The sequence below is a fragment of the Danio rerio genome, chromosome 20 (assembly GCF_049306965.1).
Source record: "Danio rerio strain Tuebingen ecotype United States chromosome 20, GRCz12tu, whole genome shotgun sequence".
Taxonomy (NCBI): domain Eukaryota; kingdom Metazoa; phylum Chordata; class Actinopteri; order Cypriniformes; family Danionidae; genus Danio; species Danio rerio.
The window spans coordinates 51,174,675-51,195,034 of NC_133195.1; the positions used below are offsets into that span (position 1 = coordinate 51,174,675).

General features: G+C 36.9%; 1 protein-coding gene and 1 long non-coding RNA gene across 4 annotated transcripts in view; one reads left to right on the forward strand and one right to left on the reverse strand.

The window, feature by feature from the left end:
* Positions 1 to 661: 661 nt before the first annotated feature.
* The window catches only part of LOC141379463 (uncharacterized), a 47,835-nt gene continuing 28,136 nt past the window's right edge, over positions 662 to 20,360 (forward strand). Inside the window, exons 1-3 of one of the 3 annotated variants that reach the window (XR_012396119.1) lie at positions 662 to 796; positions 2,573 to 2,674; positions 5,431 to 5,508. This is a non-coding gene — a long non-coding RNA (uncharacterized lncRNA). The remainder of the gene's footprint in view (positions 797 to 2,572; positions 2,675 to 5,430; positions 5,509 to 20,360) is intronic. The other 2 variants (XR_012396121.1, XR_012396120.1) reach the window with 2 other exon arrangements.
* gareml (GRB2 associated, regulator of MAPK1-like) overlaps positions 8,438 to 20,360 on the reverse strand; it is a 33,383-nt gene continuing 21,460 nt past the window's right edge. The window contains exons 5-6 of the mRNA XM_002665782.7: positions 13,279 to 13,439; positions 8,438 to 9,660 (exon numbers count right to left, since the gene is read on the reverse strand). Of these exons, the coding sequence (XP_002665828.1) occupies positions 8,898 to 9,660; positions 13,279 to 13,439 (924 nt within the window). The 3' untranslated portion in view covers positions 8,438 to 8,897. The remainder of the gene's footprint in view (positions 9,661 to 13,278; positions 13,440 to 20,360) is intronic.

The following is a 20,360-nucleotide window of genomic DNA, read 5'->3' on the forward strand; positions in this document are numbered from 1 at the left end:
GATGGCTACTGATAACTCACCATGTCATAAAGCAGGAATCATCTCAGACTGGTTTCTTGAACATGACAATATGTTCACTGTACTCAAATGGCCTCCACAGTTACCAGATCTCAATCCAATTGAGGACCTTTGGCATGTGGTGGAACAAAAAATTCACATCATGGATGTCCAGCCAACAAATCAGCAGCAACTGCGTGATGCTATCATGTCAATATGGAGCAACCCGGTACTAGTAAGGTGTACCTAATAAAGTGGCCAGTTAGTATATATTTGTAGAATATAAATGTGTTCTTTGGAGTGTTTTTGGAGATGCTGCTGTAGTTTTAATTAATATTTTACAGCTTCATCTATTTTCATCTTAACTTTAGTAAATCAGTGTTTTTGGCATATAGTTATTGATTTCTATTATATTTTTAGTTATTACATCAAGTTAGCTGGAAATGTTGAAAGAGATCTAAGAAATGTTGCTTTAGGAACTTCAGAAATTATAGTTTACTGTTTATTTTTTTATGTTTTGAGTCTCCAAAAAGTGTTTGGTAAAAAGTCAATTGACAAAAATCTTAATTATTTAAATAGTATTTTTACTCTTATAAAAATTGTAACATTTATTGTAATTTTTATTCTATAGCCGCCATATCTATAAATTCGCGCCTTTATTAGGAAAGCCCGCCAATGCGCGTTAGCAAAAACAAACATGGAGGATCTTCGTCCGATGTTTACAACACTTAATATTAATCACTCATCTTTTCTGCGAGTAAGAAAACAGCTGTAGCCTTACATTACACCACTCACCAAGGTAGGGATGTGATTATTTATATGAATTAACATAGGCTTATATTTAAGCTTTTATTAGCTTGTTTCTCTGACGTCTTTTGGACAATAACATAGCAAAAAGATGACCAGAGAGAGGTCAAATATTGAATCGTCACGTTATATTATATTAAAACAAAACTGTGATTTCACAACAACATCTAGCCATTTTATTTACAATTTTTAGTCACTTTTCAGTTGGTGCTTTTGGAAACGGATCTTAATTTATTTAATTAGGTTAATAATATGAAGTATTTCATTTGATGTCGACAGTGCTTTTGGGAAAGTAAGCTAATTTAATGGTTGCAGATGTAGCTAATTGCTTAAGCCTACATGGCGTATTTAGGTTAAAATTTGTGTGGGAAATAACTCCAGTATGATGATGATGATGGAAGTTTCCTGTACTAATAGTTTTAAACAGTCTTGTACCGTGCATACAAACAGAACCACTTTATTTTTAACCAAACGTATAATGAATACTTTGTGGAACCATTAGCCAAACGGTGTCTATTTTGATGTATGATAATTACAATAACAGTTCCTTTAGTAAAAAATAAAAAAATAATTAACTGAATAAACAGAACCAAAAAGTTCAATTGCTGGATGTTTTGAAACAGCTAAGTTGCAGTGTTGGCAAATAATGAAAATGGCACCTAAATAAATAAAAGTGGTCCACAATTACATTTATATAATTCTAATATATATTTTGCTTATATCACACTAGTATAAGTGTTGTTTTCTAAAATAGTAAAACATTTAGTTCATACTGATACTTAAAGAGATCTGCAAGTAGACAATTGTGTTTGGTTTTGCTCTGTACTGGCAATACAAATTGATGCAAACAGATTAAAGAATTGGTTCACCAACAAATGAAAATTCTGTCATTATTTAATCACCCTTTCCTCGTTTTTAAACCTTTATGAGTTTCTTTCTTATGCTAAACACAAAAGAAGATATTTCGAAAAATGTATTTGTTTTTCCTACTATGGAAGGTTACAGGTTTTCAGCTTTCTATATAATATCTTCTTTCAAGAGTTCACACTTAGCTGATGATTTACAAAGCTTATTTAGCATGCTGTCCCGGGAGAGAGCCCCGAGCTCAAGGGCTCCTCGAGCCCGGGGCTTCCTCCCGTTGGCAGAGCAAGAAGGGAGCCCGAGCTCGGTGGATCTCAGAACTCCCCTGCTGCTGTAGCTAAGGGAACGTAAGGAATTAGACAAGCTTGATTGTTATGTATGTTGAATGTCTTTGGATGGTGGGAGGAAACCGGAGAACCCGGGGAAAACCCACGCGGACACGGGAAGGACATACAAACTCCCCACAGAAACACTCACCGGTCCGGCAGTATTCTTGCTGTGTGGTTCACAGTGCTAACCACTGGACCGCCGTGCCGCCCAATCGCAGGTAAAGGAGGAGAATAGGGGAGGAGGGGGGTTTCTTCCAAACGAAGATAAAGTGAACTGAAAACTGAGGCTATTTATGGTGCCTTAGGGCTCATATGATTGGAAGATTAGTGATTAGCAAATACGAGACTGGACGTGATAAATCATAAGCACGTGATCCTCTCGAAATTAGTTTATGAATAAACTTCACTTAGTGTTCAACAGAAGAAAGAAACTCAAACAGGTTTGGAAACACCTGAGGGTGAGTAAAGTGAATACATTTTAATTTTTAACTTTAATATCTATAGTAACAAAAAGTTTGTATCATCTTTTAAAGGAATACCACACCGTTTATTAATTCATTCATTTTCCTTCGGCCTAGTCTCTATTTCAGATGTCACCACAGCGTAATGAACCGCCAACTAATCCAGGATTTGGTTTACACAGCGGATGCCCTTCCTGTTTTGGAAACCACACCGTTCAAGTAAGCACTATTGATTTATTTTTGTTTTTTTTTTCTGTAGAGTATCCATCAGGATTAAATCATACAATTAAATCATACAAGATGAAAATTACAGTACAAATGAAACACACTACTGCTGTTACATACAGTATTATTAAAAAGACAAATGCATCTACATAGGGGGGACGTCGTTAAATAAACATTCCAGAAACCTTCCTGAAATGCTGATAAAACATAAGAGTAAAACGTGAGGTAAAACATTCTCATTTCAGCAGCTCTGACTCACCTCACACACACCCTTCATCAGCGTGGGCTGTAGTTAGTAAACTCTTAATTACTGTCACCTAATTACAGCGTGTTCTTTAGACTGTAAAGTCTCGCTGCTCTTATTAGCGTGTACATCACAAACTGAACTCTTTATTTTTAAATCTCGATAAAAGTTTTCCTCCTGACATGAGCTCAGTGTGTGCAGGAGACGTGAAGAATAATTGTGCTTTATATACAGTGCCCAGCATGAATGAGTACACCCCATTTTGAAAATGAACACTTTGATCCATTTCTCAGTGTATATTGGTCATATATTTTAATAGATTAGAAAAGAAAAACAGATTAATAAAAGTATATATTTATTAAAATAACATTTTAGTCACTGAAAATCTTTAGAAATAGAAAAATAATACATTTAAATTCTAGCAAAATATTGCAAAAAAATCAACAGATTCGTTTGTTAATTCATTAATTTATTTTCAACCGCTTTTCTGGGGCCGGGTCGTGGGGGCAGCTGTCTAAGGAGAGAACCCCCAGACTTCCCTCTCCCCAAACACTTCCTCCGGGGGGATCCCGAGGTGTTCCCAGCCCAGCTGAGAGACATAGTCCCTCCAGCGTGTCCTGGGTCTTCCCCAAGGCCTCCTCCAAATAGATGCCTGGAACACCCCCCTCGGTAGGCATCTAGGAGGCATCCAAAACAGAAGCCTGAGCCACTTCAGCTGACTTCTCTCAATGTGGAGGAGCAGTTGCTCTATTCAGAGCTCCTCCCGGGTGACAGAGCTCCTCACCCTATCTATAAGAGTGCGCCCTGCCACCCTGCGAGGGGAACTCATTTCGGCCGCTTGTATCCGAGATCTTGTCCTTTCGGTCATGACTCAAAGCTCATGACCATAGGTGAGAGTAGGATCATAGATTGACCGATAAATCAAGAGCTTTGCCTTTCGGCTCAGCTCCTTCTTTACCACAATGGACCGATACATTGACCGCATAACTGCTGCCCCAGCACCAATCCGCCTGTCGATCTCGCATTCCATTCTTCCCTCACTCATGAACAAAAGCCTAAGATACTTGAACTCTTCCACCTGGGGTAAGGACTTTTTTCCCCACGGAACCCGGCCGGGCTTAGACCAAGGAGTGACATGGAATCATCCACCTGTAGGCCCACCACCTGCAAGGGGAGCTGTAAGGGGCTGGTGCATAGAGGAACGGGCAGTGGTCAATGGTTAGGACCACAACAACCCAATCGTCAGGGACAGAAATTGGAGGTAAATTTTTTATGTATTTTTTGTTTCTCTTAATTTTTACCCTTTTTAAAATGTTAAATAATTTTTTCCACAACATATATAAATTTGTGTGTACAGGACTCATTTTCAGAATGTTATCATGATTATTTTTTATTAAAATTATTATTTAAATTCTTAAAAGTAATAATAATAAGAAAGACAAATAAGAAAGAGTTTTTCAAAATGGCTTAAAAGGTATTGAATTTAATTCTCTGATACCTTTATATACCCTAAAGTAAAAAGTTAATGCAAAAACGCACACAAGCTTTAGAAAGCGAAAGCAAAAGTTGAAAATTTAGAAACGAAATTTAGAAATCCGGGCCGGACAATTTTTTATGTCCCAAAAAGGCGCGTCTCTGTGGGTCTGCAGAGCACTCTGTGGGAGTGTTGACAGCACACACAACGAAAGGGGTAAACGAGAAAAGACTTTCCACTACTTAATCGATCGCGGATGTTTGGTTATATTTGGCGGATACAAAAAAGAAAATGTAAAGGATTTTAATAATAGTAAAAAATGTGTGTCTAAATACTTGGGCAGCCGTTAACATACCTGGGCGGCCCGCCCAAGTAAAGTCTATGTGTGGGAAGCACTGGCTCTTATTCATTCTCATTCATTCTTATTCATTTATCTGTTAGCTCCAGATTTGACTACAGTACAGATTAAACTAATGTATATGCACAAATATAATATTGTAAAGTTTTCTATGGAAAATATTATTATATACAAAATAGATTTGTGATTGGTGTACTCATATATGCTGAGCACTATATGTAAATCTCATCAAACATGTCAAGAACATCAATTATATTGTGCAAAATGTTGTCCCTAATTATGTTTTTGTGCATTTTCATGACAATGACAAGTATTTTTCCTCCTGAATTATATACTAGTTACAAAAAAATGTATACAGAAATATTACTTTTGAAATTTGTATCATTTAAAATATTAAAATTAGGTTATTTATTTGAAATAATATTGTAATACAGTTGAACAATAAGTATTGTATTATTTTGCACACAAATTGTGTTTTCTTTTACTCTAGCAATGACTGTTTTGGGCTTAATGTCACCCCCAGTCACATACAGTAATACATATTTGAAAAATAAATATCTTTTTTAATGCAATTTATCGTTATATCACATTAAATCATTTAATATATTATGTATTTTATTTTTTACATGTATTTTTCCCTTTTAATTTTAACTTTCCCCCTTTTAATTTTGCAGTAAAATATAACCAGGAGATGTTCCTGACAGGTTTCATGAGATCCACTGAAGTACCAGTTTGACAAGTGAGCAAATCAGGTCAGATTACTAGAAAACAGACCAAAATAAAGGTCAAAACACAGTCAGAAAACCCCTAAAAGGCAGCAGAATGACCACACAATGAGCTCTGACTGCCCATTAAAGGCACACACATACCATCATCCCACCCCAACAATAAAAACATCAAATAGTGCTCCAGAATACATTAGTCACAATCTGTCAGTCCTTTAATTAGAGAGGTGTTTTTCAGAGACACATCAGCAATGGTCTGAGTAAAGCACCACTCATTGTTACAGAAGTCCTAAGAGGTAATGCATTGAAAAAAATTTTTTCTCGCTTGTTTTTTTGTGACCACAACTTAATTTTTTCTATTGATTTCGATATTAAAAATGTTGTTTTCTTGTGACCACAACTTAATTTTTCTAGTGATTTTAATATTAACAATGTTGTTTTCTTGTAATGACGACTTAATTTTCTTGTGATCTTGACATAACAAAGTTGTTTTTGTCAATATCACAACTTAATTTTCCTGCTTTTATTTATTAATTTGATTATTAATATTGTTATTATTTATACCTGCCCAATGTATGCCTAGAGCAGCATTTGAGTTAGAACTAGCCCTGCAAACCAAGAAGAGATAACTTAAGGGCTTAAATCACAACAGCCAGCCAGTAAATAATATTATTAATATTAATTATTATTAAACATGTCCATGATTAAGTTCATATTATCATCTTATATATCATTATCTGCATTAATAATTCCTCACTGCTTGTATTTAAAGAGTAGGTTCTGGCTGGCACAAAAAAAAGGTTTGTTTCATGTATTTAATAGATTATAAAGAATGGAGAGCTTGCTTTTAGTGCCTTCTTTTCAACCTGATTTTCAATTATTTAAAAAGTGGTATGAAATACTGCGCATTCACTGCTTCTAATCTAGAATAGTGGTTCCCAATTCCAGTTCTCAAGACCACCCCCCCCCCTCTCCAGCACATTTTGTATGTCTTACTTAACACACCTGATTCAGATCATCAGCTCGTTAACAGAGAGATCCATGAACGCATTCTTGTGTGTCAAATAGGCTTGGGCGGTAGTAAACGGTATCTAAAAATAGCAACGGTATCAGTTTTAATACCGTTATACCGTCATAAAAAACAATGCACTGATATAGGAGACAAGGATTAAATATTAAATATAATTTTTAATGCCTAAAAATGCGTATGCACGGTTGTCATCAGAGGACAGCGTAGAGGAGAAAGAAAGAGGTGGGGAAAGATGGCAAGTCGCACACCAAGTGACCTGGGGCCTCATGTATCAACGCTGCGTACGCACAAAAACTTTGCGTACGCCAGGTTTCACGCTCAGAATCGCTCACGTTTGGATTTACTAACAATGAACTGAACGTGGGAATGTGCGCAGCTTCACGGCAGCTTTCTGGCAGGCGTACGCACATTTCTTGTGCGTGTCTGTTTTATTTCCATTGGCGACTCCTAGAGGCAGTTGTGTTAAATTCCTCTCTACAAAGTGTCTGAGCCTTGCAATGGCAGCTGTATGAGACGGGTTCAGCAGGTATATAAGGTTTCCATACCATACATTTGACCAGCTAAACATTAAAGCACAATTTGCAGCAGTCGCCTGTTTTCCCAATGTAATCTGAGCGATCTACCGCACGCACATTGCTATAAAGACACTATCTGAAGATGAATTTGCATTCGTGAATCAGAAACATTTCCATTCAATAAATGTGCAAATAAAATATGATGCTTATTGATATGAACTTATTGATGATTCCTACTTGTCTTTCTCGTGATAAATAGTTGGCAAAATCGGATATGTAGCGGGGGAAAAAACAAGAAAGAGTTCATCAGACGCTGGATTCGAACCGAGTTCATGCTCAAACGTATCAATTCATGATCACAAGCGTTTTACGAGCGCGCCACTGCGACGCACATTTACAGCTTTGTGCGTACGCAATGTTTTAGTAAGATTTCCACGCAAGTCTTCGTACATGAGGCCCCTGGTCTTGAAAAAGAACACAATTTCTGCAGTTTGGCCGTATTTCGGGTTTTGATCAAATGAGAAAGGAGAGGTTGTACATACGAACGAGACAATTTGCAAATTGTGCAACAAAAAGGTAACTACAAGAGATGGAAATACCTTAAACCTAAGGTTTCATATACAAAACTACCATGCACTAACTGCTGTGAGGATGGACCTGAGTTCACTCAGTGCAACAGTTTCAATGCCTCCCGATACAGGACCAGCAACATCCAGGTTCACCGCCAGTACGCAGCCGATGATAATAGGGGTCTTTGGGAAAACAACAAAGTACAAAAGGGACAGTGTCCGTTGGAAAACCTGTACTGATGCAGTGACAAAATACTTGGCGAGGGAAATGGTCTCTTTCCTCACAGTGGAAAACAGTCCTTTAAAGACATAGCAAAATTGAACTAATTGAATTTGTGTTAGCGTCTCTGCATGAAAACTGTTCTGGATGTTTATGTTAATTTAATTCTGTTTGACTGTTGTATTTGCACTTTTTTATAAACTGCTATTTATTGCTAATAAAAGTTGTTAATATTGTTGTGCATGTCATTCGTTATTATTTCAGTATTAGTGTTTGGTATTCAGTTTTTGAATGGTTTCGGCTCAAGCCAACAGTTTGGTGACGCTGTCTGAGCCTAACATCATAATTTTATTAATACGATAATACCGTATACAGAGGTAAAATACGGAGGAGGTTCGACAGTATCAAAATTTGGATATCGCCTAAGCCCAGTGTCAAATAAGAGACTTCAGAATAAGTAGAAAAAAATAAGCTGTTAACTCAAGAAAACAACTTGTGTTGTGTCGAGATAGAGAGAAAATTAAGTTGTGATCAGGAGAAAACAACTTTTGAAATTTTGAGATCACTAGAAAATTAAGAGAATACAAGAAAAAAAAATTACTAGGGGTGTAACAGTACAGTATATGTATTCATCCTAAACCGTCACAGTATGGTGATGGTTCGGTTCATACGCACACACGATGAATACACTCAGTCTAGATGAGCCAGTCACTGGAGTTAAAAAGAAAAAAACACAGTGCAATAACTTAGCATCCATTCACAAAGAATGTGTATTTGCGTCTGAAAACAAGAGATGTAGCATTGAGAAATAGTTCTGCTCTAGCAACTCTTACCCTGCCTTCTTCTAATTGGTCCACTGCTGCAGAACTGACATTACTGAGAGCCAATCATGTGCAAGTTTGTTATTATTTTTGTTGTACCATCCCTGTACCAAACTGACCCCAAAATCGAGGTTCGCTCCAAATCATGACTTCGATGTGCCATTACACCCCTAATTATGACAACGCATGACCTCAAAGGACTTCCGTACATTGCAAGTCCATTGCAATTAAAATGTCTATAAAATCACAAAGATGCTGCTCTCATATCTTGGGCCTCCATCCCTTAATGAACTGCATGATTTTTTTGACCTGTAGTTTAGTGAGTTTGAAGTCCTCCGACAGGATTTCCTCTGTCAGCTGAGTAAATATAGAGCCATCAATCCTCTCTCGGCTGAACAGACCAATCACGTCGTCCGAAAGGCCGATAAACCGCAGACTGGATGAAACCTCTTCCACTGAGAGCCAGCAGAGCTCTGCGGGGGGTCGCCATGGTGACCCGGCCCCGCCCTCAGCCCCTCTTTCCATGGCAACCAATCCAGAGGCGGTGTCTATAGTGACTGTGTCTTCTGAACTTTTAACCGGTTTTAAAAGAGGTTCAGGACTGCTTTTTAAAGCTCCCTGATTGGCTTGAGTCTCCTTGGGTGTGGAGCTTATGAGGTCAGGTATTAGAGTAGGAGAGTCCCTACCAGTGGTGAGCCAATCAGAGGAGGCGTGGGTGTGTCCTGGATTGGCGAAGGGGTTTAGGGCGCCGAAAGGAGCGAAGCGGTTTTGTGCCACTGGTCGTGGTCTTGGGCAAGTGGAGTAGTTCTTTTGGGTGGAGTCAGTGCTGAGTAAAGGTGTGTTGAGGATGTTGGAGGTGTAGGCTCCACCTCCTCGTGGGTGGGACCAACAGGCCTGTGCGGGCTGGGTTGAGTCAGGGGTCACGCAGGTGTCAGAGGTTACGCAGTCAGCCCAGGTGCATGGGTAACAGTACAGAGAGTAAGAATCTGGCGATGGAGAGCTGCTGCCACTACGAGGAGCAGAGCTGAAAGAGAGAGAGAAAGAGTCACAAAAAACGTAATATATGCCTAGAAAAATCTACATGCAGAGAGGGCCAACCATTGGATTGTTATTGTTACTAAGGGTGTCCAAGTTCGATCACATGATCGGAAATCGGGCTCCATCACATGGTTTTAGACTTATCGGTATATATATATATATATATATATATATATATATATATATATATATATATATATTAGCGCTGTCAAAATTAACACATTAACGCATGCGATTAATTTAAAATCATTAACGCGTAAAAAGAAATTAATGCAATTACCGCATTTTTTGTTTCCCGCTGGGTCGACGTACTTTCATCTTTTTATGTTCTGATCGGCCCATAAAACACCTAGCAGAATGTCATTTTTTTCTGTCTAAGTGATTGATGGTGCTGTGTGAGCTGTCACGCTCTGAAAGTAAGATGTTTCTTTTCCGGAAAGAGCAGCCGTGTGACATAATCCGCAGCCCATTGGTTCTTTTCTTTATTGACATTGGGCTGAGCCAATCACAAACTTCCATGTTGGGCTCTGTGTAACGTAGGTGTGTTTTTGTCAAAATAGCCGAGAGTCACGCCTGTTTCTTACGCACGGGTCCGCGCCGCGGGAGAGCAAGCTTTTCCGTCTGCACTCTGCAGCGGGGCACAGGTCAATATATTCCCGTCTATTCTATCTAGTTACCTATCTGTCCGTAGAAATATACTTTTTTTTTTCTTTTAATCTGCACCACGGCTTGTGGCAACTCCCTCCTATGCTGTTTCCTTAACCTGCAAGTCTTTATTTTACAAATGATAAAGAATGTCTGCTTCTCAAGCTCTAAGAGGGGTGTCAGCCATGCATTTTAAGATGCACTCGGTCAGAAGACAAGGGCATGAGATATCATATTTAATAATATTTGTACAATATGGTTATTATAATGATATTTATACATGACCAAACTAGTGTGCAACTTAAGCAACTTTTTTACATTAAGTTTTGTAGTTCTGCTCAAACAAATATTTGTTGCATTTAGTTCATTTGATTGACAATGTAAAATCTTTTAGCTAAGTTTGATGTTTCATTGTTGAGTTAAACATTTGTTTAGGGTCTCTGATACATTGCTTTAATTATTTATCTTTATTTTATTAATCAACATTAACTGTGTGCGTCAGCAGGCAGTTTTTGTCATGTTCATCATTTATTAGGCTCCCTCAAAACACACAGGCACCCACATTTCCAGTGCAGATTATAATTTTATTATAATAATAAATAAAAAAATTAGTTTTTTTCAACCCTCGGTATTTCCTATATATGGCTTTTGTGCTTTTATTGAATGGGAGTTGGTAAACCTATTCAAGGGCATGCACAGATTTTCAATACTTTATTATTATTATTATTATAATTTTTCATATCTGTAATACTTGTATATTGGCATTTTTTTTGCAGTCCACTTAGAATCCAATATGGAAATCAATGTTTTTTTTATTGGCATTGATTGTTTTGAAATTCAAATGACATTAACATGCCTGTGTTTTTATTTCTATATTAAATATGGCTGTCAAGCCAGGATCTTGATGGTTTATTGTGGGTTTGTTGTTTACATGAAGAAATCTGTGTTACAAGTAAGCAAAAATTCTAATAATTAATTATATTTTAAATTTAAATAGTATTTGTCTTGCGTTTACTCTAATTTTACATTCGAATAGCCAAAATTATAAGTTTCAGTCTTTTAAATGCGATTAATCGCGATTATTATTTTTTTTTAAAGTGCGATTAATTAGTCACATTTTTTTTATCGATAAACAGCACTAATATATATATATATATATATATATATATATATATATATATATATATATATATATATATATTCTCATTATTTTTCAACACATCTAAAGTTATGCGGAGGCACAGAGTTAGACCACTTTCTTGATTTCACACAATGACCCGTGTGGCATGACATCACTTTGTCACAGAGACGCTATTGGTTAACTGCTGGCAAAGCAGAAGTCAGTTGGCATTTCTGTGTGGAGTTTGCATGTTCTCCCCATGTTGGCGTGGGTTTCCTCCGAGTGATCCAGTTTTCCCCCACAGTTCAAAAACATGAGCTATAGGTGAATTGGCGGTAATCAGGTGAATCAACAAAATGAGTGTGTGTGAATGCAAGAGTGTAGGGGTGTTTCCCAGTACTGGGTTGCAGCTGGAAGGGCATCCACTGCGCAAAACGTGCTGGAAAAGTTCATTACACTATTGCGACGACCTCTGATAAATAAGGGACTAAGCTAAAGGAAAATGAACGAATGAATGTATTTCTCCAGTAACTGGTGAGAAAGCAGCTTTTAAGAAAGTGGATGTTTGCACAAGCTTTAAAGTTCGGCACAGGTCAAATAACTCAAGTTTCTTTATAAAGCACTCTATACAGGAGATTCAGTGTCGCTGTCAATTACAATTAAACGTCAACTTCAGTGTTTATGTTTTTAGTCATGAACATATGGACAGAGGAAAAGAGCCTCAAACCTTTAAAACATTTTATGCAGTCATCATGGCAAACCATCACGGTTAGGAGGTGTTTTTTTTCTCTCTAAAACATACTATATATAATACTTCAAATAAACACAATTGAAGACAGAATTATTAGCCCTCCTGTGAAATGTTAATTGTGTTTTGAATATTATATTATGTTTTTGTGGGCGAGGCAGTGCCGCAGTAGGTAGTGCTGTCGCCTCACAGCAAGAAGGTCGCTGGGTCGCTGGTTCGAACCTCGACTCAGTTGGTGTTTCTGTGTGGAGTTTGCATGTTCTCCCTGCCTTCGCGTGAGTTTCCTCCGGGTGCTCCGGTTTCCCCCACAGTCCAAAGACGTGGTACAGGTGAATTGGGTAGGCTAAATTGTCCATAGTGTATGAGTGTGTGTGTGAATGTGTGTGTGAATGTTTCCCAGAGATGGGTTGTGGCTGAAAGGGCATCCGCTGCGTAAAAATGTGCTGGATAAGTTGGCGGTTCATTCCGCTGTGGTGAACCCAGATTAATAAAGGGACTAAGCCGACAAGAAAATGAATGAATGAATGAAGTTTCAGCCATTTTTGTATTTATTTAAATTATCTAATAGTCTAAGTTATAAATAAAATATATTTAAGTTAAGTGTTCAGTGTTTTGAGGGATATTTAATATTAATTATTAATTATTATTTCAGAGGTTACTGGAAGTGTCTATTAGTGCTACAGATCTGCCAGTTTCAGACAGTTAAATTATTTTTTTCTCGCAAAAAACATTGTAGGAGTGGCCAAATGTATATTTATATTATCTATTATCATAATCATTAGCATTATTTAAAATACAGATCAGCGTAAAATATTTTTCACTATAAAACGGCAGACCTTCCCATACACCTTGTTTTGACGTTCATCAGTGGAGGGGGGATCAATTGTTAATTAGGGGGGTCAATCCCCCCCAAACCACTCTGTAATTCGCACCCTGAATGAAGGTCCCATAATGCAATTCATTATGTAAAAAAAACAACCAAAAAAAAATTTGTTTATCACAAAAGACTGAACCTGTTAATTAATGTATATTTTTACAGTGTAGAATTGTGGGTATTTGTAAAGTAACTGAATGATTTGTGTGTGTTTTACCTCTCTGTCAGTCCAGAGGAATAGAAGGAGAGATTTGGGTTGAGCGTCTGTGTGGGAGGAGTTTTAGGGAAGCGGGCGGGGACTGGAGGGCTGGGGGTGGGGCCTTTAGCACAGCGGGGCGGGACTGGAGGAGCATTTAAGAAGCGACACTCCTCTTTCACCTGGATAGAGAAGAGAAATGCAAACAAATAAAAAAAAGAGCAGTTACTATGTTAAAAAGTGTGAGTGCCACTATAATAATACTCAGTCCTGCTTTAGAGTGGAGGAACTATGACGTCACCTTGTAGGCTAATCGGCTGCTAGCATAAAACTGGTTCCCTCAATAAAAACCCTATAGGCTTTTCCCATAGGCTTTTCGAAGTTTGAAAATGATAAGCTCTATGTTCTATGTTCTCTGCTACAGACAACTTTTCAAGCTAGTTTTCAGAAATATGGTCCATGATTAAGATTTACTCTCTCGGTTTATTATATTTTGATCCACGCTATATATTATAAACAAATAAATACACTAATAACACATCTGTAAAGACCTACGTGCCTTTTGGATCGTTTTAACGTGGGAAATCCATTTTGCTTTGCTTTACAGTTGTTGAAAAACATTTTAAAACTGTATGTATAAATGTACCCACATAGTATTATCATAAGAAATATTTAGATATGTATCGCTCGCGTGCATACAGCCCGCTTACCTTAGAAACAAACAACAGAAATAAGGCGTGAGGGACAAGTCGGACACAGAACAACATTCAATATTCTTTTTTTTTTTTTGTCATGATGTACAGCGAGAAGCAGCTCATACAGTCACATATGCTATACATTTTAAGGAGAAGTGTAAGTTTTGAGCGCAGTTATGACTTAAATGTGTTTAGATGAAGAAAAAAACTACGAAAAATTTATTGATCACGTTAAAATGACAGTTAACATGTATGTATTCCTTACACATTTATTCACAAGACTGCATTACTGAGAGCAGGAAAGAGATAGGCAGCACTGGTAAGCAGTATCTTCATTATATTGTTTAATTAAAATAAATGATCAACAAATTAGTCTGTCTTGACAGTCTTAACAAGTGAAGGTATTATCTACACACAATATGAACTCCCACTTAGAAAAAATATTACAAATTATAAAATGCTATTCATGAAAATACTTAAATAACAGACAAATCCAAATGCCCAACGCAAGCGGGCTGTGCTCCAGACCAGTTCAGCTCGATGACATGACCGCCCATTTAGTCCTATTTAGCAACTTGATATCAACCGTCATTTTAAAGAAGCGTAACAGATTAAAAAATCAAGAGTGTGCTGTGACTGATGTGTTACGTATCGAAAAATAAATCGTGAAAGTATCTTGAGTTTGTTTTTGCCACGGACCTTATTCAAGCGATTTAACTGAAATCCCATTGAAAAAAAACCCTTGACTTTGGGACGAGGGAACCGTAACTGCTTAAATGCTAACTCGCTTCCAGGTTTTTGCATACAAATTGATGTCATAGTTCCGTCACTATTGTCTTCCTCACTGAATAAATAAATGTAACTTTTTGGTCAGGAGAAAGTCAACCCTTGTGTATTGTTCAAATCGACTACCCTTTCATTATGTCAGTGGCAGGTTTTTTAATTTTAATACATTTGCAACAATTTCAAAAACTCTTTTCACGATGTCATTATGGGGTATTGTGTGCAGAGTGTGTAGAGAGAATACTTTCCGGATGCACTTTAAATGTAACTCAAATACAATTTTAATTCAAAAACATTTATATTGCAAAACAAAAATTGTTTTTATATATCAATATATTGTCTGTTTTGTGAAGATCATAGTTTTAATATTAATTCAAATAACAATTGTAACCATATTTTAACCTTCAAAAAAGTACTTCAAAAAACAAATCTGAAAAAAAAATAATAATTCTGCAATTCATAAAAACCTTGTGCTTGACACAAACTGAAGCTGCTTTTTAAAAAGTAATTAAAATGCTCTTTTCTGCAGAGTTTACAGCTTTTATTTCTTAACTGCATGTATGGAATATGGAAATGTTGTCTTAATGATCATAACGATCATAAACTTCTTTAATATGCATTATCACTGTGTAGATTTCCTATGGGAGGAACAACTCTGAGATACAGTTCATTTCCTCTACAAAACACGAGGGATTGTGTGTGTGTGTGTGTGTGTGTGTGTGTGTGTGTGTGTGTGTGTGTGTGTGTGTGTGTGTGTGTGTGTGTGTGCACGCCTGGGAAGCTAAATTACAGGCCAGAACTGAACCCTCTGTGTGTGGGAGAAAGAGAGAGAGAAAAGCGAAAGGCTGTAATTCTAGTCAACAGTGTCAAAAAGGCTTAAATTCAAGCTCCACATCCTGATGAGACGAGGTGTTTGTTTTACTGTGCTAGTGCATGATTTGTAAAACATGTCAGTAATTTATAGCAGAATAGTTGCTCCATTAAAAACTACTTTACTGACTGTATTAATGGTATTAGTAGATTTTTTAAAATGCTTTATTAAGTCTTCAAATATATGTAAGTAGCTCCTTAAATTAACAATATCAGTTGATGATAAATGTGTTTTATAAATTATATAAAGACACTTAGAAGCTTTAAAACACAAGATATGTTTTCATCCAACAATGCAAATTTGAATTATACGCAAAACTGGAATATCACATAAAGCATTTGCGAATAAATGCAAATTGGATTGCTATACAATGAGTCAAAGTGAACATTAGCCTCTATTTTAACAATCTAGGCGCAAAGTCTAATGCGCATGTCGCTAAATCATTACGGCCTTGTCCGAATCCACTTTTGCTATTTTTAGGATGGAAAAATACGCGTTGCGCCCTGGCGCATGGTCTAACAAGGTTGTAGTTATTCTCATTTTGAGTTATGGGTGTGCTTTGAGTCTCATCTCCCATTCTCTTTAGGAGTCAGGTGCATGGCACCATGGCGCATTTGCTATTTACATGGGGGACTTGGTCGGAAAAACTGAAAGCTTCACTAGCGAGAAAACAGTTAAACAGACCATCAGCAATGAACAAGCCTCCTTCAATTGGCCTCTTTACTTTCTCTTTCCTTTCCTTTTACTCTTTTACTTTCATAGCATAAGGAAACAATGTTGAACACACTCCACTGAAGACATCCATTAGCCTACATATTTAATTTAGTTTGTTAAGTGCAAAGATTTGTTTCAAAACTATTTCTAAATTCAGTTCTAATTTCTAGCAAACGAATAAATGAACAATAATAATGAAGTTTGGTTAAGAACTGAGTTATATCCAAACACCCGTTCTAGTCTTATGGCTCATATGGTGATGCAGACGTCTCCAAAACAATTGGACAAATCTAAACTTATTTTTCATTAAAACAAATATAAATATGCATATAAAGAATAAAAATATAATAACATTATACAAATGCAAATTGTCATGAATAAACTGAAAAAGCCCACCGAGGTGAAGAAGGCATGGAGGCAGTGGTTTTTAAATTTGTGTGGTTTATTCATAAACTAATTTCGAGAGGATCACATGCTTATGATCAACACAGCTGTCTCCTTATTAGTTCCGTAATCTGCCCTATTAAATAATTACGGAAGCATTATAAATATTCTGAGTTTTTTACTCCAGTTATCTTCGTCTTGAAGCTCCCCCTCTTTCCACCCCTACATCCCCTCCCCCCTTTTCTGATAGGGCGACACCGTGGCCCAGTGTCTAGCACTGTTGCCTCACAGCAACAACACCGCTGGTCCAACGTATCAGGCCGGTTGGTGTTTCTGTGTTGAGTTTACATGTTCTCCCCGTGTTCGTGTGGGTTTCCCCCGGATTTCCCGGTTTCCTCCCACCGTCCAAAAACATAAACCATAGCCAATCGACTAAAATAAATTACCACCCATTACAACCTGAGTTTATACTTCTCACGGCGACAAGCAGGGAAGTTCTCTAGACCTACCTGCATTCGAACTCCCCTCTCACCCTTCCTTTTTTAAATTTTTTTTGATATTTGCAGGTTTATTTCAGGCAAACTTTAGCATACAACCGTACATTGCATAATCAAAAATGATATAAGATTGAATACCTTGCAAAATAGCATTAAAGGCTTTTTAATGCTTTTCTTTTGTGTGTGTGTGTGTGTGTGTGTGTGTGTGTACGTGTTTTTGTGACATATCAGGACACAAATCTGTATAATGACATGGGTATGACACAGGTATTACAAAAAGAAGGTGAAATATGAGGACATTGGTGACGTCCTCATTTCTCAAAATGCTTATAAATCACACTGAATGAGTTTAATCAGAGAGTAAAGCTGCACACAGTCTCCTGTGATGGTTGGGTTTAGGGGTGGGGTGGGGTGAGGGCAATACAATATACAGTTTGGACAGTATAAAATGAATGGAAACCTATGTAATGTCCCCACTTTTCACAAAAACAAACATGTGTGTGTGTGTGTGTGTATGTGTGTGTGTGAGTGTGTGTGTGTGTGTGTGTGTGTGTGTGTGTGTGTGTGTGTGTGTGTGTGTGTGTGTGTGTGTGTGTTTTTGACAAAAGGTACAGTACATTAAAGGTATTCAGTGACAAAGGTATTTCGATTTTTTTTTTTTTGAACCATACATAAATTTGAAACAGAGACAAATAGACAAATGAACATAATAAAAACTATTATGAGAAGGAAATGCATTAAGTAAAAAATATATTAATAATGATATGAAATAATAATAATAAAATGAGAATAAAATAAAATAAATTTACAAAAAAATAAAATAAATAAATAAATAAAAAAGGGGGTGGTTGGGTTGGGAATTTATGGTTGGAGGAGTACATTAGTCTCAATATGAATTATTAGAGGGTCCCATGTTTGAAAAATGTTTTGGTTGATCCTCTGAGAAAATCCCTCTCACCCTTCTAACGGGAGGGAGCCCCGGGCTCGAGGATATTACGAGCTCAGGGCTCTCTCCCGGGACAGCATGCCAAATACACTGTATTGATTATCAGCTAAGTGTGCACTCTTGAATTATAGAAAATAATAATTTTTGTAACATGTTAATTTAACATTTTAACATTTTTTTTCATTTATGAAGATATTTGTGAATTGCTGTACATCATGTGTGTATTAAGCGTTTAGACCTGCATAGGGGCATAAATAATGCGCTCTGCTCTGGACTTTAGACTTGCTTTTAATTGGTCAATGGCGCAGTCTATTTGAGTTTCTCAAAATAGCAATGCGCCAAGAATGCGCACCTTCCTTATAGACCGAAACACCCATGAGTCCACAAAGTGGTGCAAATGGATTTACTATTAAACAATGTGGTGTTAAATACAATGTGAAAATTAATGTTGCGCTGGTCTGAAAACAGCAACAAATCATGCAAAACACGTTTTGCGCCTTATTGCGCCGCGTGTATGATAGGGTCCAAAATCTTTACATCCTAATAAACTTGCACAAAAATATGTAAGGAAAAGCCACTGTGGGCATTTTTTTTCTTGTATAATAAATGAATTGCGCCTGAGAAAATGTAATGAACACAATGGCTTTTAGAGGTGTGAGATTCTCTACGGAGCACAGATGTTTAAGAGGTAATAATTCTGGAGGTAATAATAATAATGCTGATCCACTATGATATGGAATTTAATTGAGTGTTTTTAGAAAGATCAAAACAGCATTGTATTAAAGACAGCAAACAACCACATCGATTTAAAGACACAAAATCAAGTCATGTAGTGCCCCAGCAGGCAGAGGAAGTCATGATGTCAGATTGACGTTGTACCCCAACACTGTGCGGACATTGCAATTTGTTTAGAAATTAAAATCAGGTTGACGTTAGAACCCACTGCCGATGTTAATGTCCAATTTCGGACAGACGTTGCATTTCGGTTACTTTTCAATGCAAGCTAAAATCAACCAAATATCAACGTCTACTGATGTTACAGCTTGACATTGTATGGACGTTACCACTTTGACGTCTATCAGACGTTGGATTTTGGTTGCCATACCTGATGACTAAATGCCAGTATTTGACGTTATTATGATGTTGGTTTAAGATGTTGGCTTGATGTTGGATTTTGGTCACTTTCCAACACAACCTAAAATCAACCGTATATCAACATCTAATGATGTTACAGCTTGATGTTGTGTGGACGTTACCACTATTACGTTTATCAGACATTGAATTTTGGTTGCCATACCTGACAAATAATTGTCATTATTTGAAATCAGTGGCGTTGGTTTAAGATGTTGGCTTAACGTTGGACACAACCTACAATCAACCAAACATCAACGCCATTTGATGTCATTATTGGACGTCAAAATAACATTGTCCTTAGATGCTGGCTAACTAAATCTGACCTTATCTTAACATCTTATGATGTTGTGTGTCTGCTGATGTCAAAAGTCATATGGTTTGAGCTAGACTTAAGTTTTTATCAACATTTGTTAAATGTATGCACATCTTGACATCTCCATTAATGATTTTTTATTTGATATTCCAAACTGTGCATAAATACGTGGATAGAAACATACTGTAGCTAATGTCACTGTGTTTTTGCAGTGTACTGTACACATAACACAAAAACACACCGTAAGCGGCATTGAGATGAGAGATAAAGTGTGATTATCTTTCAGTGAGTGTGTGTTTTGTGTGTATACTTGCTTCCAGTAAACGTATGCTCATTATTCCGCCTTTAAAAGCAACAGTATCAATAATTTAGTCTTTAGTCTGGTGCAGCAGTACTGTGTGAACCGTAATGCACATATGACTCTTGAGTGTGTTTATGTGTGGGACGCAGCAAAAGGACAGAGGAAGACAAAATGAATCTCTTGAGGCTAAAAAGGGTTACTAAACTACAGTTCAGCTGAGCTCAGGGTCAGAAACTCGGAAAATGCTAGTAAAGTGTCTGAATGAGTCTTACGAATCTGGTCAAGAACATATCCTGAATTTTTCATCCTTAAAGCAATTGAAATGAAAGGTTAAGAGGTTATATATTTATTATATATATATATAGATTATATTTATTTATTATACTTTTATATATAAAGTTGATGTCAGAATTATTAGCCCTCCTGTATATTTTTCCCCCAATTTCTGTTTAATGGAAAGAAGAT